Source organism: Lonchura striata, chromosome 6 (assembly GCF_046129695.1).
Source record: "Lonchura striata isolate bLonStr1 chromosome 6, bLonStr1.mat, whole genome shotgun sequence".
NCBI classification, from domain to species: domain Eukaryota; kingdom Metazoa; phylum Chordata; class Aves; order Passeriformes; family Estrildidae; genus Lonchura; species Lonchura striata.
This window is the reverse complement of record NC_134608.1, coordinates 44935613-44960283: the sequence shown is the minus strand read 5'-3', so window position 1 is coordinate 44960283 and position 24671 is coordinate 44935613. Positions and strand designations below refer to the sequence as shown.

Below are 24671 nucleotides of genomic sequence, written 5' to 3'. Positions count from 1 at the left end.
ACTCTAACGAGAAAAAAAAAAAGCCAGAAAACAATGCTTAATAAACTGTAAATACTTCTTTACAAAACATCTTGTGTGTTCTTACACTGGCTAAAACAATGGCCCAGAAGTGGTTCTCCTTTCATAACACAGTACAAAAGAACCTGAAACCAATATTGTCTAGCAATGCCTCATCATGTGTCCCATGAATTGAGGCCCTGGCAATAACCCAGCAGCCACAAGGCTTATGACAGCTTTCTCAGGAACTTATGAGAATTTGCCTTCTTTCCAATAAGGCCCTTAGGCTCCCAAAGGAATCCTCAAACAGCTTTTCAAGCCCTAGGAGTCAGGCCAGTGACAGCAAAAAGAGGATACCCAAAAGGCACTGCAATGACAACCCCACAGCAGAGCAAGAATGAAGGCAAACAATAAAACTGATGCTAAACAGATCCACAATAATTTGCCCCAGCTATAATTTGAACTGTAGGGCACTGCCAAAATGAAATGGCCATTTACTAACAGAGAAAGCAAAGAAACATAAAACCTCAATAGAACAGTAAGAGATCACAGACAAATTTTAGAAAGCCTAAGACTGCATCTAGATGAAGAAAGCTTGTCTTCTACTTCTTGAGCATAACTCTGTGTCCTCACCTCTAGCAGGGAACCAGGATGTTCTGGGCAGCTCTTGCTTTCTCCTATAAAAGCATTCTATTATCCATTCCCCAAGTAAGAAATTCTCTTGTGTGTGACAATGAAGTCCTAATCATCCCAGAATCCCTTTCCTCCAGATGTCCTGATTCCATGACAAAGGCAGAATGCCCAAAAAACAGCAGCAGTACAAGCAGAGGCATTGCAGCACAGCTCCAGCCCATCACTTCCACGACTGGAGTTAAGAATGCTGGAAATAGGGCACCATGCTGGCACTTCTCTACAGCAGCAATAGCTCTTCTGAGCTCCAAAGACTGTTCTTCGATCCATAAAGTGGCTGCACATTTGCTGGGGGAAAAGCCATTCTTTTACCCACATCCCATTTTGTTTTGTAGAACAAAAGAAAAAATATATTTGCTCAGCAAGTATTTTAAGAAGACCAATCATTTCTGCTTTAAACTGACCCCACATGCTGAGGAAGTTACTCAACAGAGAAGCAGAAAAACACCTCTCCTTTGCAGAAATGCAAATACAACCAAACACACCTCTGGCCCCATTCCAGACAGGTGGCATCCTTTGCGTAACATTACCCATGGCTAAGATTCACCCACATTGCAGACACACTGCTGCACGACTCAGTTATTACAGAGCTAAACAGAATTTATACACACATTCATCTTTCAAGGCTTCTCAATACCAACAGAAATCACTATCTCTCACAGGATACAGGCACTTTCTTAAGATTTTTAGCTTCTCTACTGAGAATGGCAAATGTGATAAATGAAGAAAAGAAGCAAAGCACCTTGACAAGGTCATACAGGGGGCTTTTAGGAAAAAGACATGCTGGGGTGACATCCCAGGGTAAAGAACCCATGTCCTTGCTCTCAGCATGTCACTCATCAGGCCAGGTGGGTGAAATACATATCACAAGGGTGAAATACAAAAAGATGCCTTTGTTTATACCTATTTTGAAGAGAGCAAACTTATGGAATCAAAATAATTTGGGGGCACCCAAAAGACTCAGCATATCCTAGAGAAGAGGAGTAAAGTGTTCTACAGATATTTTTGGGGAGAGGAGAGACATACACAGTAAAGTACCCTTTTAGATCAGGCCGGATTTTTAGGTTTGAAGGCAAGCTGCAAACAAAACTGCAACCTTGATCTCAAAGTTCTTTTTACTTAGGCCAAAAATTAATGCAAAACCCCAACCAAACCCAGCAGTCCCTGGGCACAGCTCAAGCTGCCTATTGTTCCAGGAGGACTTATCAATCACCACCGACAACCCCCTCTGATCTGGTGGTAAGATTGAAGGCTGTACTTTATTATTCCCTCACACCACGACCAAGCGCAGCAGCGGTATCAGATCAGACAGAGGAGCTGCTGCCCTTCAGAGCAGGCTCCTGAGTAAGTGCTCCCTGATGTGCACACGGGTGGGACTTTGCTGCGCACAGCAGGAACGCTGGAGTAACCGCGCCACGGGCACCATGACTGACTGAGTTTAAAGAGGCAACGCAGCCCAAACCCAGGAAATTCAGAAGTCAAGTTGGTCTCGCGTCCTGAATTTATTAGACCTCCTAGACTATTTAACCCGGTAATGGTGCGGCATTCCCAAACACTATACAAATGCTAAAGAGTGCTGAACTGCTGGGTAGAGGTGAGAGATGATGGAAAATTCAGTGAAAGCAAGCCCCCCATGGCTCAGTCCCAGCTCCACCACGCTGTGTTCCACCACTGTGCAGCCCTCAAGGCTTCTCTGCAGCAAGCTGGAGACCCTCCCTCAGTCCTGGGGCTACCACTCCCCACAGCTTCCCAACGCTCTGCTACACCAGCACCACTGTGTCACAATTAAAATGCTAGAACTAGCTCTTGAATAAAAAAGAAATTCACCTGCAAGCAAAACAACTTCAAAATCCATATTCATAAAAAGTGTTTGAGGAATGTAGAGGCCTCTCTCTTTTACCCATTGAAACGCAACAGTCCTTGGTCTTTCATATAAAACATGCCGCAATTTCTTTCTTTCCTGCAGCGCAGTCACTGTGCATGTGTCTACCACTGTATTACCTCAATATTTTTGCTCAAAAAAGCACTTCCCTAACAAAAAGGAATTCACTTGTACAAAGCAAACTGTATTACTTCTGCAAAATTTCATTTGAGAATCCACAGCTAAAGTGCAGGACCCCTACGGTTCCCCGTTCTGCAGTGTGACAGCTTCCGCATCCCTTGTGAGATGAAGCATGTCACCTTAATGCATGCTTAAGGTGAGAGAACGACCAAGCTGATGGGCTTCATCACCCTAAGGACACAGAAAGTGACATACTTAATCTGATGAGAGGCACTAAAGCAGCACCTCTTAATATTTTATGAAACATTTGGCTGTTTTTAATTTTAAAAACAGCAGCTCAATAAACAAAGCAATGGAAGATTCCCTGTGGATGGCACTATGATAGGTGCACAGCAGCCCACTCTGCTGAGTGATAACATCCTACCCAATGCATCAAGTCTGTTCTCCTCCCTGCATCCATGCCAGAAGATCTGTACACTGGGAGGTCTCGGGCTCTGCACACCACCAGGGACTTTTCCAGAAATAGCCATCTTTCACCAGAATACAGTGCAGAGCAGAGGCAGCTTTGAAAAAGGTTTAAGACATCCAGCTTCCATCTAGCAACTTAATCTGGACACAACAGGCTGACATGACCAAGCTGAAGAAGTTGCTTTAATCAGAAGAAAATACATTTTCTTCTCTATTTGCCCAGTTCCAGAACAAGATTTACAGATACAGGCTGACATGAAAGACAAAACGCAAGCATCCTACTTCATAACTACTGCACACTTGCTTTATGTTTATCTGCGTCCTTAAGCAGCCACTCCTAGCCACTGTCAAGAGATAAGGTACTCAACAAGATGCATCTTTTCTCCTACTTATAGCAATCATTTTCTATTCCTACTCCCATGAAGGCTTGCAAGGTGCAAGCATGGCCAGAAGACAAATGGAAGAAAAAGTCCGAGCACCAAGTTTGATTACAGACATAAGCATCCCCCAAAGGACAGCCTTCAGCAGAGCCTGCTCTTTAATCCTGTGCTCCAAATACATCCATCATCACTTATGAGAACCTCAGAGAAAAGACTTAAAAATAAGTTAGAACATCTTCCCCCCTGTTCCTTTTCATTGCAATTCAGAAATTCATACATGCCATGGTAAAGCACTACAAGAGGGATGGCTTCCTACAGTGCCTTTAGAGATAAACCCTGATGGGAGGAGGCCCATGAATACACCCAGAGAAAAGGGCTCCCAGCCAAAGGCAGGAAGCATATCAGAGGCAAAAGCACATCCATGAGCTCAATGGGAATATGCAGTCCTATCTCCATGGAAAAACACCACCTTGGGGCTTTTCCCTTCAAGCATTAATAATTGACAAGTCCTGCCCTCACCTCAACTACACAGTTCATTCTTCACTCTGGGGAGAAAGAAGATTTTTGCAGAAATTAAAAGCAATATCCTAAGAAAGGGGATTATTTTGTCATTTGAGGACACTTACATGGAAGAGTAGAGCTGATGGGCCGTCTTGTGATCTTTCTGATTAAAATGCTGCCTCAGGATATTACCCTTCCCCTCCAACATGAAACAGTCAATTAGACTGTGATATATTTAAGTAATAAATACTTCTTCTTATAAAATATGTCAATCCAAGACTGGCAATACTTTTGCCTTGAAGTCACCTTACTCAGAAGAAACATGACAGATAAATCCAGTCTTAAACTAGTTAAATACTGACATCTGAGGAAGCAGAAAAGTAGGGAATAGACAGGTCTACTTTTCAATCCCATCACAGCGCTTAGAAAAATAAAATGGGTAGACAGGAGGGCTTCATTTCCACGACAAGCCGTCTTACCCTTTCATTATTAGTTTTATATACACATGCATACATACACACAAGTACACTCGCCTTTCACCTACAGCAGGCAGAATTTTCATAAAAACTCTACAGGTACAAGAGCATATTAAACTGAACAGCACAAAAATCTGTTAATGGTCTCCAACACAATGGTGTCAGATGACCATTCCAATGACTCTCAGACAATTCTCTTACACCACATTAAAAAAAAAAGTCATTATTGAAACAAGAACTGTCTTTGTGGAGCATCCAGCCCTAGCTAAAACACCACATCAGCTCTCACTTCTAGGCACAGCCAGGATCATGGATGGTCCAGCTATGCTTTTCCACAGCTGTGTTCTGCCTCCAAGGGCCCAGTGGAACAGCTCTTGAACACAAGAGACAGGGATGACTCCACAAAGCTTATAAAGTCACAGAATTCCAGCACTGCTCACCATCTCCCAGTCTGTCGGTAGGAGCAATCTGTAAACGTGCCACAGAGATCCTGAAAGATCTCTTTATGAATACCTGGATGCCAAGAGTCCTGAGCAGAGAGCATCATCCCAACTTCTATTCAGTGAAGCAGAACAAAATCTCTGCCCCACAAAAGTAACAACACTTCTGCTCCCTTCTCAAGTAATAGGCAGTGATCTTTATACCTACCACTAGAACATCTTAAATCATTTTATGGGAAAACATTTGCATTTCTGGATATATCTACAGGACTTCCTCATATACTCTATTTAGCAGAGACATCTGTTACTCAATATATATATATTTCATCTAAATCCCACCCTCTGAATCGTTCCATCAGTTGTCACTAATGAAGCTTTGTGTGCAAAACCAAGTGCATTCTACCCCCATTAGGAAGCCAATTACAGCAGGAAAAACAAGCAATTAACAAGGTGCAAAATAAACATCTTACCACCTGCCTTTTAATAGCAACCCCACTTCAAACAAGTCACAGTCTCAGCACAGCTTACAGAATTGGCAACTGATATTATATATGTATTTATGCGGCAGCTGTTCTTCATTGCAACAAATATTACAGGCTTACCAGATAAGGTCAGCATATTTAAAAAAACATATAGCAAGTATTAAAACCTGCTTTGAGGCCCTGAATGATGCTTTTAATGAAATCAGCAGCATCAGGCTTGTGTGGTATTACAGCAGAGCTGCAGTCACATCCCCAGCTTAGAGAGATTTCTCCTCATTTCTCCTTGCTTAGCAGCTTCAGTATTTGTTTCACTAAATCCAGGGGCTGAGCAGCTCTTACACATTGTGTGGGGCAACCAACAATGCAAAGCTCTACAGAGCAGATAAGTCTTTCCTGCTTCCATCATCCCTGCCTTTCCTTGGCCTTCTCCACCTCCCCACCATCACGTCACTACACCCAATAGCACTGTGGAGCTAAGGGAAGAAAGTCACTCACTAAAAAAATACTTTAAAAATAATCAAGGAGAAAACAAATCTATATTCCATCCCACTCTTTGCTCCTTAAGCCTTCATTTTTTAGAGGGGAAAGGAGGACTTCCAAAGACACCCTAGCTAGCTCCAGAGAGAACCACTTTCCTTCACCTTTTGTGGAAAAGGACGAACTACACATTTCTGAGTAGTTAACCAGGGCTAAAGAAAGCCCAGGAGTACGTCTGCAGGATTTAGCAAACTTGGAGGGGAAAATGTGCCTGAAAAAGTAACAGCCAAGCTTCATCCTGCATATTTGATTTTGTATCTTTCCCTCTTGTCTGACTCGCTACTGCCATGCAAATTACTTATATACATTGAACTTTCCATGTCACATTTCAGCTCCTGACTAATGTCCTATTTAACCACTCATTTCACAATTCATGTGAGCCTGTCTCTTAGGATTCTTCCCTCTCTGGCCTCGTTGGAATCCTCAAGGAGTAAAACACTGAATATGGTACTTCTGCCATTGTGCACAGGATTATGAGTGTTAGTTGGAAATGAAGAGAAAATTGTCAACATTCTTTCTCTAAATAACCACAGGGAGCAACAGACAAGAGAGCTTTTAACTCCAAGCAGGGCCAATAGGGCTACTCACAGCTTTATAGAAGTCTGCATCATGATCAATAGCACTAAAACAATCCTTCACAGAGAAGTTGTCATAAAAAGTCCTATATTTAAATAACAATTCACTACCCTTGAATACCATTGGCAAGTCAGGTCTTAAAAGACCCAAGTCGTCAGTTCTGGTCATTATCTGCATGTACACAAAATAAGCAAAGTCAGAAGAAGAGGAACAACAACAGGAGGTGAAAAGTAGTAAAGGTCAAAATTTTCCAGACCCGTGAGGGTGCGCACCTAAACCGGACCTTCTGCAGCCAACAGAGTAAAAAATACCTTTTAGCTAACAGTTTCTCATGCTACCAGTGCAAGTGCAGAGATCTCACAAGTCTTTCCTCCAGCCCTAATTACAGAGACAAGGTCAGAAAAGACACAATTTGCCAGCATGAGCTGCAGGAGGTCATATGGCCACTCTAGCTACAGAAGTATTTTAGGAGTAGTTCAATCCGCCGGGTCACTTAACTGACTTCATTTCTGTTTGTTTTTTAAACAAGCAGCAATATTTTCCCTCGCATTTCGTGGATGGGAGAACAGGAAGCAGGGTCTACTCCTTAATCACCAGCCTAGGATTTAAAGTGCACATCACTAACAATGCCATGGAGCAGCGATGCCTAGCTGCATTTTACAGATCTCAATCCACCAAAAACTGCCAAGAAGGAGCCTCATCCCAACAGTGACAGTGGGTCAGAACATTGTCAGCTTTCAGAAGTTGTTCAGATCACAGGAAGAAGGCGGGTGCATTATCTACACTGCCTCACAACAAATCCACGTGACAGAAGCTGCTCAAGCTGCTCCAGCTGCACATCAAGAAAGCAGCCCACAGTTCTCAAGCTTTCTTCAACTCGATTAATTCCAGGGCAGTCTCTTCTGCTTAATGCTGATGAGGCTGCAGTGGGTTTTCTGACCAGCAGACTGCCTGAAGGCCCAAAGAATCAGCAGTTTGAGGACTGCTACTTATTGAAGGTGGCAAGAGACCAGAAATGTGGTAAGAACTTACTGTGAGAAAGAGTTGTACTTCTCGTTCTAAGAGCTGGGACTTCAATACTTGCAATTCTTCAAAGGATGCTTAAAGAGACCCAGTTCTTGAATTCTTTCCGCCCTCTTCAAAAGGATGGCTGAAGAGATCAAATTTCACTAAACACTAACAGCTGAGTGCCATCAGTACTCAGCTCACCTGAACAAGAGTGGAAAGCTGACAATGCCACAAATGGCTCAAGCTGCAGTCCTCCTAATCAGCGTGAGCTAGCAGCCCATAAAACACTGACTAATTCCCAAACAGTCACATGTGTGCACATTCCCCCACAGCTCTTCTAAACAGACTTCTGCAGCTTGGCAAATGGTCAGATTAAGCAGAGGATATATGAAGTTAAGCAGAGAATGTTTTTGGTATGTAGCAGTCTCTCTCCAGGTTATAGTTCATAAAAATCTTTACAATTTCTAGGATCAAAGCAGCTACAGCCATGAAAGGCCTATTAGTTCATTAGGTCCCTCACCCAGCCAAAGCAGGTTACCCAGAAAAGACATGACAAAGTTAAAGTAATGGCGTGCAAACAAGCCAAGTACATTTTGCTTTGAAAAAAAAGACGCTAGGCAAAGTGAGATATGTGAACTAGGTCCAAAAGTTTAAGTTCAGTTTTGTTTTTAAGAAATAAGCGAGCACATTTCTACAAGGCAGCTATAAAATGCTAACCTATATCTAATGATGTGGCTCAGCTATGAAGCCGAGCTCCAGCTCCTCTTTCTCACTCTCAATTGCAAATTTCCATCTCTAAACACAAATGCCTTTTACCACACAGTTCAGTAAGAAAATTACTTTGGAGCCCTGGTACTGAAAATGCATCAAAGCACAATCTTCAAATTCTCAACTCCCCACCCCCTCCAGCCCCCGAAAGAAATGAAAGGATAAAAAGGAAAGACACGGTTTTGCTCCCACTGGCCTACAATAACAATAATGATCATAATCTAGAGATCGCAGGAGGTTGATCTACCCTCCATGCCAAGTCAATTCGCTCCATTCACAACTGCGCATAATTATTCCTGAGACTGCAAAAATTACTGTCTTTTCACTAGCAATAGAATTGTAAAAATGCTTTCAACCTCAAGTCCTTATTTATTAAAACAAAACTATTTGCTCTTTTACGGTTCATGTTAGGTCTGGCATTTCTGTGCAGAGGGTCAATAATCCAGTCGTTCAAAAAATAGTCACGAAAGACGTATTAACATAAGCTGTGCATTAAGACACAATTATTTATATGCCTGACATTAATGGCTCTGCGCTGTGCATTGTATCAACTCACAGATACTTTAGCTGGAAAATAACATCACTTTGGGAGAATTTCTGCTCTCCCAAGGACAATTAGCATAACGCTAACGCTGAAACGAGAGAGCAATAAGGATTGACAGAGGAATGCTTCATCCCAGAGCCTCCAGAACAGCGGTGCCCGTCCCCAAACTTTGTACCCATCACAGCACGCTTCCCTCCGCTGAGCACACACAGCCCGTGCCTAATGCTTCCCCAATGCTTAGATTAATGAAAAGCGAGTAAAGCAGTTTCGAGATGCACGATCCTCTGCCGCCAGAGCTGCCCGGCGCGGGTGCCCAGCGGGACCGGCCGCGCTGCCCCGGCCAGCCGCTGCCTGTGCCCCGAGCCGAGAGCTGCCCCCGCTGCGGGCACTGCCGCGGCAGCAGGCGGCACCGGGGCAGCGCGCACCGCTGGGAACCGAGCGGCGCACGGCTCTCAGCAGGGCGAGCAGCACCCCGGGATAACGGGACGGCGCCGCGTCCCGGCTGGCCGCGGAGTTTGGAAACTCTCGGCAACCCCGCAGCCAGCGCAGCGCCCGCAGCTCGGCCGGGGCTCGGGGGCGAGTGCCGTCAGGGAGACAGCGCCTGTCCGGGCTGCGCGGAGCCGCGAGCAGCCCGCAGCGCCGGGAGCGGGCTGTGCCGCCGCCTCCCGCCCGCGGGAGCCGCCGAGCCGCGGGCAAGCAGCCCCGAGCGACGCGGCTCCGCGATGCTGCGCTGACCGGGTCGCGACGCGGCTCCAGCGGCGGGTCCCACCGCCCCCCGTTCCCCTGCCCCGGGGGAGCGAAGGACACGCCGCGCCGGCGGGGCTGCCGCGGGGCGCCCCGGCTCCCCGTCAGCCCTGCCCGCCGGGATGCCCACCCTTCACCCTTCACCCCTCCGCCGGAGCGGGCGGGCGGCTGCCGCGCCGCAGCCACCAGTTGCGCTTCCCGCTGCGGTACCTCAGCCAGGACGGGATGAGAAGTCCGCCCGCTGCCGAAGCCCTCTCGCAATGCAACAAGTGCCCGCCGGGGCGCGGCGGGAGGAGGCGGCGCGGGGGCGGTCGCGGTGCCGCCGCTCAGCGCTCGGGGCGCCCCGGCTGCCACTCACCGCGCCGCGCGCCCGGCGCCGCCGCGAGCCCGCCCCCCCCCGCGCGCGCGCGCGCGCGCGCTCGCTCTCTTGGGCCGCCGGGGACGCCGTACCGCGGGCCGCTACCATCAAGTGCACAAGGGGGGAGTAGGGCCGCTCAACCCGCCCGCCCGCCGCGTCGGGCCGGCCGGCGGCGGCGCGGTTTCCCCCGGCCGGGCGCGGTGGTGGCGGCCGGCGGCCATCGGCAGCGGAGGAGGCGCGCGGGGTGAGCTGCGCGCGGGCCCGGGATCGGGATCGGGATCGGGATCGGGATCGGGATCGGCCGCTCACCTGAGGGAGCCCCCGGGCCCGGGCCCTGCAGCCCAGAGCCGCCGCCGGGCCGTGCGTGGCGGCGCGGGCAGCGCAGCCTCAGCGCGGCGGCGGAGCGCGGTGTCCGGGGCTCCGGCGGGGTCTGAGGCGGGGTTGGTGTCGTTGCAGCCACGGCGCAGAAATGATCATCCCGGTCCGGTGCTTCACGTGCGGCAAGATAGTGGGGAACAAGTGGGAAGCCTACCTTGGCCTCCTGCAGGCGGAGTACACGGAAGGGTGAGTTTGCTCTGTGTTGCTGGACTCGCGGCCTGTGTGAGGTACGCGGTGCATAAGGTCCCAGACGTGCTGCAGATCATCTCCCCCAACCTCCCTGCCAAGGCAGGGCCACAGGCACGAGTGCAGGGTCGCGGCGTCATAAAAGAGACGTAGGGAGGCTAAAAACTACAGGTACATTCTGAGGTTGTATAACCAAAGGTTAGAAATTGCAGTAGGCAACCGAGTACTTATTTCTCCACTGTATCTTTCAGAGCAGCAGTGTGGAAGTTGCTCAGTCTCCAAAATGTTCCCAAATATGTAACTCTGTGCACATTTCCTTGTTTCTTCCCTTCCCCTTTGATATACCCAATTTTGACACCAACGTGATCAGTTTCTTAAAGGGAGAGAAGAAAAAGAAGTGTAAGAAATGTTTAGCGGTTTTAGTTGTTGGGGTTGTTTGTTTTTTTTTTAAGCATTTTAATCCAGGGATGCTAACCTTATTTTTAAGTATTGATTTGCTGGAGAAAGAAGATTTAACCACTTTAGATACCCTACTGATAGTCCTAACAACTCTGTGGTAAGAAGTCTGTGCATCCTTTGCATAGCCAGTTTCTGCTAATAGTTCAAGGAGAGTTTTAACTATCCTGACACTACCTCAGGAGCTTTGAGAATAAAACTTGAGAAATACTTACATTTTCATCAAGTATGAAACAGAAAAAAATACCCATGGATGTTTGCAGCTCAGAGGAGTGAAAGAGAAATTTACGTGATGTTGAAGTAGAAAGTAGATGTTAAGTAGAAAGCAAATAATTTGGTTTGCATTCAAGTGGTTGGGGATCCTAACAGTTTTACAGGTAAGTTTATTTCATATATGGGGTTAAAAGCATTACAATACCATGGGTTGTTTTTTTTTTTTACTCCTACTACAGTTTACCAGGGCTTTTTTGATAGAGCTTCTGACATATATTCTAGGCATTACATTTTAATATTTTCCCTATCTTTATTATTCCTCTGCTTTTGTATAGGAGTTCTGTGTTGTCGTTGACAAATGCTCACTTGAAAGCAATTGTTGTGGTCACTGGCTTGATTCTGGGATGCTTGTTCAAACTAATGCAATTATGGTGTTGTAAGAAGTAGAGTTTACAGAGATCAAACAACTAAAATCTTACAGTGCAGTACTGGAATCACTGGTAATGGTGGCTTAAGAAATGGATGGACAAAATGGGAAAACTTGTCTAAAGAATCAGTAGTTGAAAAAGACATCCACGCCTTTCTGTTTGTCCCTTAAAAGTGCTCTTTTCCACAAGTCCTTGGAAGCTGGAAGAAAAGGCAAATGCAACTAAAGTTGTCTTATGCCTTTGGAAATTGTGATTAATGTTAGTATTTTGCATCCCTGATAACTGCATATGAGACTTCAGAACTCTCCAGATAGCTTTTAAAATTTACCTATCAACAGACATCAGATGCTTTTCTTCTCAAGTGTTTTGGAAAACTGTTACATCATGTGATGTTATTTATAAACATTCTTTAAAATGCCCCACAGTGTTGTTATACTCCTCTAAAACAAGTTTTGCAGGTGCTGTCCTAGAGCGAGCAGCCCTGCTGCACCATCAACAGTTGCAAGGACTGAGTGACATCAGAGAAGCTGCTGGAAGTTGGCTCCTGCAGTTAGCCTGTACTGCTTGAAGCCAAACAACACTTTACCATGGTCCAGCTTAGGCAGAGGCTTCCTTTCAGTCATTTGTATTTTAGAAAAGTATCCATTGGCCTATTCCTACAGGAGAATTATGAGTTCCAGGAAATTAAGTTTGTTTTGAGCAAACGCTTTATTGCACTGCATTATATCAGTATCATCATATAAACCTGAGATCAGTCATGTCTCGCAAATGTCACATTCTGAAGGAGTATCAGACTGGATTTATGGTTCATAGGTTGCAGCTAAAGATCGTGGTGGTATCGTGACCTTTAAGAGTCTGATAGCCACAGCCATGGAAAACACCCACATTGGTTCGGGCTAGGATGACTCAACATCCTCTACCCAAACAGAAGAATCTGGAGCAGTCACTCCAAAGGAATTCAGTGGAATTCAGTAAAACACTGATTTCTGACCAGTCTGCACCTACTTACTTGTATGTATGTGGGGGGCAGGTTGTATAACTGAGTGCCTTCTCCCATGGGAGCTGGAAAGGATTGTAGCCATCCTCAGAATTAACATCCCTATATGGGGGAGGTTGCCTTCCGAGTTATTTTAGTTTCTGTATATCTCACCTTTTTAGTGTGGCTCAGATCTTAAATTTATCTTGTGAAATAGACAAGAATCATCCTCAGTTTACAGAAACATGTTAAAACAGTGCCCTCTGAAAGCAGTGGCAGCTGGGGACCCTTCTCAGCAGCAGATGATGTGCTCTGGCCGGCTGGAGAATGGGCAAACACACTCAACAACACTTAAATGGAAAAGGGCATTAACAGCACATGCTGAATTTCTGTCTGTCTTTGAACTGCAAACAAATTTTCCTCTATGACTGAGCTCAAAGTAATCAGTGTGTTGCTTAGGAAACGCTTACAAGTAGTTCTGACTCACTTCATCTGTTATGTTTTTTAATTGTTGTTCGTTAATAGAGATGCCCTGGATGCCCTTGGCTTGAAGAGATACTGCTGCCGCAGAATGCTCCTCGCCCATGTGGATCTGATTGAGAAGCTTTTGAATTATGCACCCCTGGAGAAATGAGATGGAAAAAGCACTGTGCTGCAAGCCATGTGGAACATATCTCTAATTTAAACTTGAAACTAAACTGGACTTCAGGCAGTAAAGGATGAAAGCCAACTGTAGTGCAACCATCAAGAGATGTTTATCTTCTGGATAAAACACTGCCCCAAGCCACTAACCTCTTTCAAGGAAACAAAGGAATGATGAAGTCCACTTAAACAAGATCTAGAGATTAAAAGTTTGGATGCTGCTTCTTAAATCCGTGTTTGGAGTTGTGAACTTCTAGATACTTCTGCTAGTAAAACCAAATGTTTGTCCAAGTAGAAAAACTATTATATTTCATTAAAATGTTGAAATAAAGGAGGCTTTTGCCTTGTAACCTTCCTACAGTTTCTGGATAAAGTGTATGCTTGGATCTTGTTGGTTACCTTAGAGGTACTCCTGAGTACCCAGCTCAGTGTCCTACACTAGGCAGGTGTGGGTTAGAAACACAGGACTGAACTGTGGTTCCAGTGACATGGAAGTGGGTAAGTTTGTGAGGCATTGCTCCAGAAAGCTGCTGGAGCCCGCAGAGAACACTTCCCACCGCAGTTAAAGTCAACCTGTGTTCTCTACCCCAATCCTTACCAAACACTGGGGCTGCTGTATCACAAAAACAGTGATTCAGATGGTGCAGTGCCTTCATTTAAGCAAAACATGTCTGAGTGTCTCCACGGAGAGTGCTAGATGTGAGAATTGAGGCGTGCTGGTGTGAACAGGATCAAAGTGCTGCTGCTGCCAAGCACCTGCACCCCTCTGTGGCTGGTACAAACATTTTCCACTGCTCATCGTGTCAGTGACTTCACATTGTGCTGCACGTGTGCTGCGGTGCTGCCCAGCCCGACAGAGAGGGGCTGAAATGGAGAGAGGGCACCTGCAGGGCTGGGGAAGGTCACCTACATCCAGACAGGCACCGACTATGCCCCAGGGTCTTGCCTTTCTCTTGCACAATCAGCTTGTAAATTGGATCATGTTTTCACTGTTTTCTGCCGTGCACAAAGGTGCATGGTGTGTCCACAGGCAGACACACCCCTCTTACCTGAAACTGAATGAGGGCCATTCTTACACCTGTGCGGGTTTGGGAATCCATGCAAATGCAGCATCAGTTCATCATTACAACAGCCCAGTAGAGAATGGGCTGGAAAAGGTGCATTCCTTAGGATGCAGTCTATTGCTCTTTGGTGCAATTAAACTTTTGGCACTCACGTTATCAGCTGCAGGGTAAGAAGTATCTGTGGATTCTTTTCTGTAGTACAAAGAACCTGGTTTAAACAAACTCTGGGTTTACAGAAATAGTCATTATTAAATGTGCTTATTTAATGTGCTGGGTCAAACTTGTACCCACAAAGCTTGAAACCAGATTGTCTCATAAAACAAGAGGCAGGACTGCTGTTTGCCTTTGGCTATGACCCAACCAATCTTTACACTTGAACTTGCTTTTCAATTTACTACAAGACAGTAGTAGATGTTTCTCATATTAAGCAATTCTTCACTGAAGACATCTTAAAACCTGTGCTTTACCCTAATGCAAAGAGATTTAAGCAATTAATTCTAGCATTTGTTTCATAGTTGGTTGGGTAGCTTGTTCTGCATGCCTGCTGTATTAGCAAGCTGAACACACTTTATAAAAACAAACCAAAAAAAGCCCTTCACTTCTCTCTCAGGCTATTTTGTAAAGGGACGCTGAACTAGAGGATGACCTTTCCCAAGTGAACTCGTGTAGGATGCTTTTCCCTGTCAGAGTGGGGTGTGACACAGCCCTGCGTGCCAGCCTGTTCACAGATCCATCGGCAGGCCCCGCGCTCGCTCCGCGAGCCGCACTGGGAGCGCAGCAGCCCAGACGGGAACGTCTGGCAGAGGCAGCCGTGCAGGAATGCCGTGCAGAAAGCTGGCCTGCATCACTGCCAAGGAACTGGATTAGATGAGCTGACAGGACTTGGTTTCTATCTGCAAAAGCAAATTTCTAATCTCATTTTCTGCTTTAGAATAACATGTTTCTTTTCAAAGCGGGTGCCAAGTTGTCTGATATTAAAAGTTAAGGCTCCTAAACACTTAATAATGACAATGCAATCTGCGAAAACACAGCAGGCCTCATTCAAAAAAAAAAAAAAAAAGAGAAGGAATAACAAAAACCCACCTTGGTTGCTCTCATTACTATTCTCAAAACCAGGGTGCAGTGGAACCCGATGGCAGTCTGGTATCACTCCCTCAGACAGATGCTACCCATGGAGCTGTAAAAACACCTGAGCAGTAAGACTAAGTCACAGCAGGTACTCATATTAGCTCATGCAGCCCTTGACACCCTGTGTGCATCACAGCTTTTCCCCAGGAGTTTGCAAATGCAGCATTAACCAAAAAAAGCCATTTCTGTAATGTGGCAAGGACTACAGTTAATCATGATCATGTGAAAAGTTATCTCGAGAGTTTTGTTCCTTGGGAGGGTTAGGAGCAGGAGCAGAGCTTAAATCCTGTTGTAGAAAGAGTCTGAAATTTTCAATGGATTTCTATAAATCCCATCTTTCACCCCTGCTCATTGGTAACTAGGAAAGTAATTCCCTTTTTGCTGTCACTTCCCCTGTGCTACCTTCTGCAGCAGTTAATAACATAAGAGTATTGGATCTGCTTTCTAACCTGCCAGATGTCTTTGGAAAGAGCCATTAAATATGCTCACAACAGCTACAGTTTTTCAAGACAATGTAAAAGATGTGTATACACAAAAGACATAAAAAAGCCTCAGTTTTCCCTCAACCAGAAAAAGAAGCCCTTTACAAAATCAACATATAGGCAGCAGTGGGGAAAAAAAAAAGAAGATAAATGGTAGTGAATATGCAGTCCTTAATTACATGAAGAATTCTGTCAATTGGAAGGTTTTTGAAAAATACAAAAATCCCACCATTCCTCTGCAGTTACTTATTCACCCTGTAAAACATTTTGGAAATTTTTCAAGTCTGTCTTGAAAAGCTGTTGCAGGGCTCCCACTAACCCAGGTCGTGGTTTAACCCCAGGCAGCAACCAAGCCCCACACAGCCACTCCCTCATTTTCCACCAGCAGGAACATTCTCTCTAGGTAGAGAATCAGAAGGGTAAAAGCTGGAAACCTATGGGTGGAGATAAAGGCAGTTTAATAGGGAAAGCAAAAGCTGCTCACACAAACTAAGTAAAACAAGGAATTAATTCACTGCTTCCTATGGGCAGGCAGGTGTTTGGACATCTCCAGGAGAGCAGGGCCCCATCAGGTGTAACAGTTTCTTGGGAAGACAAACAGTATCACTCCAAATGTTTCCCCGTTTTTTCACCCTCACTTTACATACTGATATAATTTGGTCTGGAATATCCCTTTGGTCTGACAGAAGACCCTCTATCACCCAAGCCACAGCCTCCCTTCACACATCACAATCATCCCGAAATAACGAAGCAGTGCCTGTGACACACGGTGGGAGCTGAGGTCATGGAAGTACAGAGGAACTGCTTGTGGAGCTCAGTGTCCTGTTTCAACCTGGAGCATCAGCACCAAGCTGTGTGTGCTTGGAAAGCTTTGCATTTCTTGAAATGGCAATTTTAAACAAAAAAATCCTCTTGATCATAATTCTGAGTACATCTGCAGGAAGGAAGTGAAATGCTCTTGTGCCAATCTGTAATGAGCCTCAGGTTTTATATCTCAAAAGGAATTTTGCTCTGAAAAACCACCTCTTGTGAGGGTCTCGCCCCAGGGTGAGTTACTGAGAGATGTGTGCTGGGCTTTTGTTCTTCCCATGACTTTTCCCTAAATGCAGTCTGGAATTAGATACTAAAGTCTGACTTCTTGTATATATTTCTTGTCTATATGAAGAAATATGAAAACTCTCAAAATCCTGATTAAAACCATTACCAAACCCTCATAGTAGTGTATTTCCATCAAGATTTCTAACTAGCCCTGTGGCTACAAAGCTACATTTCACTGATAATAATCTGTGAGAATCCAGAACAGGACCTACCTCTTTCCCTACAAATGGCCCTACAAGAAAAATCAATCCTTGCCCTGACAGGAAAAAAAAAAAAAAAAAAAAAAAAAAAAAAAAAAAAAAAAAAGAAGCAAACAAAACCAGAACCAAATAGCCTATTTTCCTCTGCAATCAGTGTAATTCCAAATAGTTTCTAACTTCAGGATGGATCTTAGAAAGAAAATAGCATTTCTACTTTTACCCCTCTTGGAGCAGACACATGTACATCCACTTGAGCTCAATTAGCCAACAAGATTTTCTTATTACTGAAACTTCTCAGTTGAGACATCTCCATAATAATGCTGCTTCCACCTGGCTCTGACTGCCCAGAATATGAACATAGAATTGCTTTACCTTTCAGTGCATCTGCACCATGATTTACATGGTGGCTTTCCTTTCAGCCCCAATTTTTATTCAGTTCCTCCAGCCAGTGAGAAAGCATTTTTAATTGCTCAGTGGGGACAGCACAATAAAGATGCCTGAAAACCCAGGACAGGGAGCATGTGGCCAAGCTTTTGGCTCTGCCATGCTGGATGGTTTGATGTGCTGCCCACTGAAGTCTGTGGGAGTCCTTTCATTAACTTGTGTGACTTAAAATGACCTGGTAACCTGTGGTGCTCTACACCACTCAGGCATCCAGGATTAATTCATTTCTTTAAGTTCTGCTAAGAAAAGCTGTTTGAGGTGCACAAGCATTAGGCACTTAGAGAACTTTCAGATCTTGCTGCAGACTTCAACCATGTGCACCTCAAGCACATAAGGCCATAGAAGAAGATAAAAGGTAAGGTACCTTTGGTTGCAGTGACTCCTGCCACACAGGGACAGCTGAAAGGCTTTTCTTCAGGTTTGTGTTTGGAAGCAGCACAATGTTCACATGGGAGTAGGTCTTGTTTATACCCTCATTGCTCTCTCCTTCCCACTCCCTTCCAAAAATATATAGGGAATGTGGAGCCAAGTCATGCAGAAAATGTTAGGGTTTGCACCCCTAATCTAATTTCTCCTTCTCCATGAAGACACATCTTCCAGAGTCTGTCAGGCATCCTTTGTGGTGAGCTACACCTTGTCTTTGGCTGAAAGGCACAAGTAGCAGGGGTGAATCCACTGAGATCCCAAGCACCACACAGGTTTCTCCACGATTACTCTCAGGATACACCTGCTCCTGTGTTTAGCACTGAGTCTTGTAACAGCCAAGCCAGAAAATTCAAGCAGGAAAGCTCTTCTTTATCCCTCCCAAATACGATGCAAATGTTTTAATAAAATGGGTTCATTATTTCCTGCTCTTTAGAAGATGAACAACTAAAGATCAAAGAAAGGCATGGAACACCTGACAAAATGCTAAAAGCCCACAGACTTTAGGGAGCTCAAGAACCCTGACAGTTAACAAAGCAAGTGGAAAAGGCTGTGGTCAAGCCTTTCTGTGGGCACCAATGATTTTGAATTAACACACTGCCCATCCCACAGGCTGGATTTAGAGTTAGGAAGAATAAATTCTGAACACTCACTCTTTGGAAATCAGATCTCCTTCTTTTAAAAGCAAGTCTCAGAGAACTCCAAGAAATTAAATACTTCTAAAAAAACTTTAAATAAATCAGTGCCAGGAGTAGGACAGCTGTGCTCAGCACCCACTTTTAGATACTGACCTTTCATGAGCTGCTCCTTTCCACATTTTCTAGTGGTTCACTACAGCTGTATCTACAAGCTTTGAATTTCTTCAGAGATTACCTAAATGTCACTTTCCTTGCCAACATCTCTCCAGAGACCCGTTCCAAGTGCATGAAGCTCAATGGGACTCTTTCCTGAAGTACTTTGGGTCCATCCTATTCCACTCTCTCTTTGCATTCTCCAGGCTGGTCCACAGCAGCAGCACAGACTCCCTTTGCCCATCTCCACGTAACATCGTTTCTCATGTCTTTCAAAGACAGAAAAAGGCTCCAGCACATGGTGTGTGTTCAGGGACAGGCCTTGACAAGAACATACAGGCTAGTTAATGTGAGCCTTGAGCAACCAGTGCAATGCCTCAGTTTTCCTTTCAGAACCTCTGGGATGGCACATCCCACTCTTCAGAAACCATCAGAAATGAGCAACAAGGAGTAGCCTAATCTCACCCAACCCTGGTGTCTTCTTGCATCCTTATCAGCAACCCCTATCATAGATCCTCAAATCCTAATGGAGTATTTTTAATTACATTTTTTTAAATCACTTTTTGACACTAAGCAGAGTCCACTGTGGGAACTGCTGATGGAAAGCTGCTGCCCTGAGCTTTTGCAGCAATTTAGAGATCAGCAGCATCACTGTACGCAGCATTCCAGAAGGTTATAAGAACACAGCTAAAGTCCAATTATCCCCAGCTATTTACTGAAAGCTGCCTTAAAGTGCCTCCCCCTCTTCTTTTTTTTCCTTTTTAATGAAGTGTTCCTTCCAGCAGTGTGTGTGAAAGTGTGCTCCTTCTCAGGCAGTGATAGGAGGGAGGAGAAACATCCACTTTATGGAACAAGGGGGTAAAGGGTAATCAGAGCAGTGGGCACCTACTTGGGGCTAAAGGCTGCCCTGATGGAATGGGAAGTGCTCCTCCCAGCACTGAGCAGCCCCTGCCCACCAGCTGATGAGCTCTACCCAGCTCCTCCCCAATACCATAACAGGTACAGTCAACCTTCGAGCCTCCCATTCCCAGAGAGAGTGGGAATTCAGAACTTTCATAGTTGAGTTTGGAAATGTATAGGCAGCAATGCAATAGCTAACACTTGGGCTGGAGGTATAACAAGAGGTTTTGCTGAAATTCCCCTGGAAAATTTAAAAACAAAAATCAGATTAGTGCTGCTCTAGGCTGTAGGCCTTTCCTTGTAATGAGATGTGCAGCTGAAGCAATTACTAACTTTAGTTTTTTAAAAAAAGCAATAGCAGTTTGACTAGGAGGTCTTCCTCCAGGAATGAGCTAGTAAATGAAAGCATTAAGTTAATAAGGGCTTGAGTGCTTCAGATCATTACAGAGATGGCCTACAGCTCCACACTTCACCAATCTGATTTTTTTTTAATATTATTGTCAAAACAGCTTAAAGAAAAGCCCCTTTGGATCCATTCAGCATTAAATGCACCCTAAACAAATGGCTGCTTTCCTCAATTAAGCAACATTTTTAAAAGCAAAATACTAATAATTAAATTCCACTGATGAAAAATTGCTTCTAATAAATAAAGAGAAACAGATGCCATTGGCCATGGCAGCTTTCATGTCAGCGACCTGAGCTGCTACGGAACCAAATGGACGTGGTGCTGCAGGAGCTGAGAGCAGCCCCACAGAGCTGCTAGAGCCAGACACATCTTGGAATATGGTTCCTGGTGTTTGAGCAACAGCCATGGCAGCTGGTGACTCCTGCCAGCCTGGCATCCCCACAGTTAAACCCATTTTATCCTGCCTTCATCTCAAATCACCAATGGGCAAACTTGCTTTGGGACAGGTCCAGGACTGGGATCTGTGTTGTCCAGAACAAAGCTGGAGCCTTCACCTAGGATTGAGGTGGTCATGCACTACCTGACTGAAGGTCTTTCATGGTGGCTGGGGCCAGACTGGCCCAGACTCACCACAGCAGTGGTCTTTACCCTCACCCCCTTGCCCCCAGCTAGGGCAGCATGCCCAGGAGGCCAACAAACTCCCACTGCTTCCACATCTCAACCAGGGCACATCTCCACAAAGAAGGAAATTCTCCAGGGCACTACCTGGACAGCAGAGCTCTTCCTTCTATCAGAGACTTTAAATTATCATCCATTTTCCCTCCCATCCCAACTCCTGCAGGCACATTTCTAACTTGAACCATCTGAAACTTATTCTAAACTCTAAATGTGATTAACTAAACATAACCAGAGAGAACTTCAGGCCTTCACTCCCTTCTATACATCCAAGGGGGTTCACAGAATCAATTAGGTTGGAAGATATGTGAGGAGGATGAAGTCCAGCTGTGACTGAACACCCCATGTCAACAAGATCATGGCACTGAGTGCAACATCCAGTCTTTCCTTAAACACCTCCAGCGACAGCGACACCACCACCTTCCTAGGCAACCCAATCCAGTGTCTAATCACTTTCTGTGAAGATATTCCTCCCTATGTTCAACCTGAATCTCCTCTGGAACAGCTTTAGACTGTGTCCTCTTGTCCTGTCGCTGGTTGCCTGGGAGAAGAGACCAACCCCCACCTGGCTACCATCTCCTTCCAGGCAGTTGTGGAGAGTGTTAAGATCACCCCTGAGGCTCCTTCTTGCCAGGCAAAACAACCCCATCTCCCTCAGCCAAGTTCCAGAAGCAGGGAAATCATATTGCATATGAGGTTACTGCAATATCACAAACTTAAGCTGGTTATTTCTTTCTTCTTTATTTTAAAAGCTACAGTATTCAGGTAGCTCAAGGAAAAACAACCTTTGGATTTTGTCTGCTCATAAATCCATCACAACAGCTTGGGGGAAAACAGTAAATAAGTTATTGGAAGAAGAGCACAAGAGGCCAAAAGAAGAGCATCTGCCTCTGGATGTGCTATTTGCAACCAAAGTCAGGTAGCAGGCTGTGATATTAGTGTGTGGTATTGATTTGTTCTTAATCCAGAGAAATGCCCCTGTAATGAACTCTGCTGTGCCCTTAATGATTTCATATTGAAGGATGTTAGGTGCCTTGCTCATAACAGAGTAACAGCAATTCCAAAAATAGCAATCCTCATAACAAAATGTTATTGAGAATCCTGAATTTCAATATAAAAGGGACTCTGCTGTACTCAAGGGCTTACAAGATACAAATGCATACTTTAGAAAGTTGTATTAAAGTCGTGTTGGCACCTGAGTTACAGAGACACCATGAGATGGTACCCCAGGGAGCAGCTGAGCCCCAGGTCCCCAGGAAACTTTTAGGCAGATGTAATACAGGCTGGGTTTAATCCCAGCAGATGACTGGGGCTGGATGTCTAGAAAGAGCTGAGATGCCGTTGTGAGCTGCCTGTGAGGGCAGGAGAGCGTGGCTGCGGTGCTCCTCAGCGACCATCAGCGACAGCTTGGGAACAGGGTGCTGGGCCAGCTCCAGGTGCCTGGTCCTGGCTCTGCTGCTCATCCCCAGCCCTTGGCAGATGCCCCTCCCACAGGGGCATCACCAAGCTGCCACTGCAACTGGTGCAAGAAGGCTTGAAGGAGAGGCGGCTACTGCCAGCTTCCCCGTGGGAAGAAGCATTCCCACCAAGATCTGGGCCACCACAAAGAACTCAGATCCAGGTCTAAGGTTGACCTCACTTGCAGGTGATTCTCCAGCCTCTGTTTTGTCAGTGCTGCAAACAGGAGCCCCAGACTAAGCCCACCAGGCTTCCCAGCCTCTGTCAGCACAGAACTTGTCCTGCAGACTGGCCCAGGAGCAGGAGCCTGGTGGCTGGGAAGGATGGTGGTTGCCCATCTGCCACCACATGGTTGGTGCCAGAGCCCCTCTCCTGGACTAGAGGAGCAGAAGGGAAGACCCAGCCCTGCAAAGAGATGCTGGGGAGCAGCTTCAAGCCTTCAAATAATGCTGAGGCACCAACTGACTTCATTAAGAGCAACCAGGGGCATCTCCTGCCACCTCTAGCGGGACTGGAGACAGTATTAATCAGCCAGAGGAAACAAGGGGTGAACATTTGCCTCCTACAAGCCCCAGAAAAAAACTCACTAGTTAGTTTTCAGGTTATCCAGGATGTAGACTGGAAAAAAAAAAAAAAAAGCTATTAGCTCAATTATGCCTTATTAAAATCATAATTGCTCCAATTACAACCCATTGCTCTTGACCCCTGCCCAAAAGGTGATGTCAGCCAGGCTGCCCCTACCTCAGGGTCTGTGTGTGGAGCAGGTGGGAGCACCTGAGGGGGCTGTGGCTTGCCACCTCCTTCAAGACCCGTTCCTTGAAAATGGTATTAAAAACTTGTTCCCCTGAACTGGCTTCCTCTCCCCAAACCCTAAACTCCTTCTCTGCTCCAATCTAGTTCCTGCTGCCAGTTAATGCACAGGCTGGCAGCACCTGCCCTCCCCAGGGACACAAGCAGCATCCTTGGACCCTGTTTCTGAGAAAGACTCTGAATCCTAAAGCAGTGAAAAAAGAGTAGCAGTGCATGGAGAGCAGAAGGTATTTGCATCCACATTCCAGAAACCTCTGCCTGCGAGAACAAAATCAAGTTTACTCCAAGCTCCAGGCTATGTGAAACCAGAAAAAAAAATGAGTGATTCTAAACCAGAATGGTTTTAGAAGAGGAGTGCCACCAGAGTTCAGCAGTTTTGTGGGGTCATAACTCCTCTGGAGCTGTATTTTTATTGTTACTTACATTACAGGCAGAGCTGAAGAGGTGCAGTTGCAACTGGGGCTCTGTGGAGCTTGGCACAGCTTGAACAGGCACTAAAAGGAAGTTTTCAATCTAAGAGGACAAGGAAAAGGAAAAACTGCTAGGAATTAATTTTTCCATCGTGCTGAGCAGGCCCTGGTGAGGGGCCCGAAGGTGAGAAGGAGCTCAGCTCTCACTCAGGAGGAGCAGGATGGACTTTTACTGCACTGCTGTCTGCTCTGCTATTCCCATCCAGCACCAGCTCCAGCAAAACCTGAGTAGCTGCTCATCTCACCAAAGGGGTCACGAGCTCTGCCAAAAACCCTGCTACAAGAGGTGTCCTCAAGCATCCAGGCAGATGGGGGACACAATTCCTGTATTCCAGCCAGAACCGTAACCACATCCCCACCAACGCACTGCTCTCCTTGTGAAATGCTGCCTCTTCTCACCCACGTTTGTCTAAATTCAGTTCACTCCCTGAAGGCAGAGTTGCTTTTTGGTGTATAGGGAGCCAAGAGCCCACATTTGTTGAAACTATGATTTTAATAGCCTGGTACCGTGACATTACCTGTGGCAAGTGAGCTGTAAAATACATGTGAAAAATGTATTTCATACATATGCAACCTTCTTCACTGTTTCATTATTTAGGGTTCTGCTCCTTGTTTTGGGGTTCAGGATTTTTCAATCTGAAACTGTAGACAAACCTCTATATTTTTTTTTTTTTTTTTTTTTTTTTTTTTTTTTTGAGTAATCCTGCTACAACTGCCAGCTAGAGCCTAAACAACTGAATCATTCATGAGCCCCTCCGCAGAGCACGAGGCATTCAGCAGAGGAAAGAGCACATCAGCCTTTAACTGGCTGCTATTAAAAACCTGGAAAAGGGCGGTGGGAGAGGGAGGAAGGAGGAAAAGGAAATAAATTATAATGTTGATCATGTTTGTGGAACAATGATGGAAGATGGATGGAAAACACAAGGACAAAATGTGAATTAGCCTGGGATATCTTAGACAGCTGGGCACATTTAAATGGGACAAGATTTAATTTAGGTGAATATGAAATAGGTCCTGATGATGCTCAGGATGTAACAGAGGAATAACGTGCAAGAGAAGAACCACAAGAGCT

At 45.5% G+C, this 24671-nt stretch overlaps 2 protein-coding genes across 3 annotated transcripts in view; one reads left to right on the top strand and one right to left on the bottom strand.

Moving 5' to 3' along the window:
- The window catches only part of TSPAN4 (tetraspanin 4), a 418694-nt gene extending 408827 nt beyond the window's left edge, over nt 1-9867 (bottom strand). The window contains exon 1 of one of the 2 annotated variants that reach the window (XM_021555172.2): nt 9824-9867. The gene's annotated coding sequence lies outside the window, so the exon portion shown is untranslated. Of the gene's footprint in view, nt 1-9743; nt 9761-9823 lie in introns of those variants that run through there. The other variant, XM_077784245.1, reaches the window with a different exon arrangement.
- A 273-nt stretch (nt 9868-10140) lies between these two features.
- On the top strand, nt 10141-13605 carry POLR2L (RNA polymerase II, I and III subunit L). Its single transcript, XM_021555076.2, has 3 exons — nt 10141-10215; nt 10428-10535; nt 13134-13605. The coding sequence occupies exons 2-3, from the start codon at nt 10441-10443 to the stop codon at nt 13240-13242; spliced, it is 204 nt and encodes a 67-aa protein (XP_021410751.1). The 5' UTR covers nt 10141-10215; nt 10428-10440; the 3' UTR covers nt 13243-13605.
- The last annotated feature ends 11066 nt before the right edge of the window (nt 13606-24671 follow it).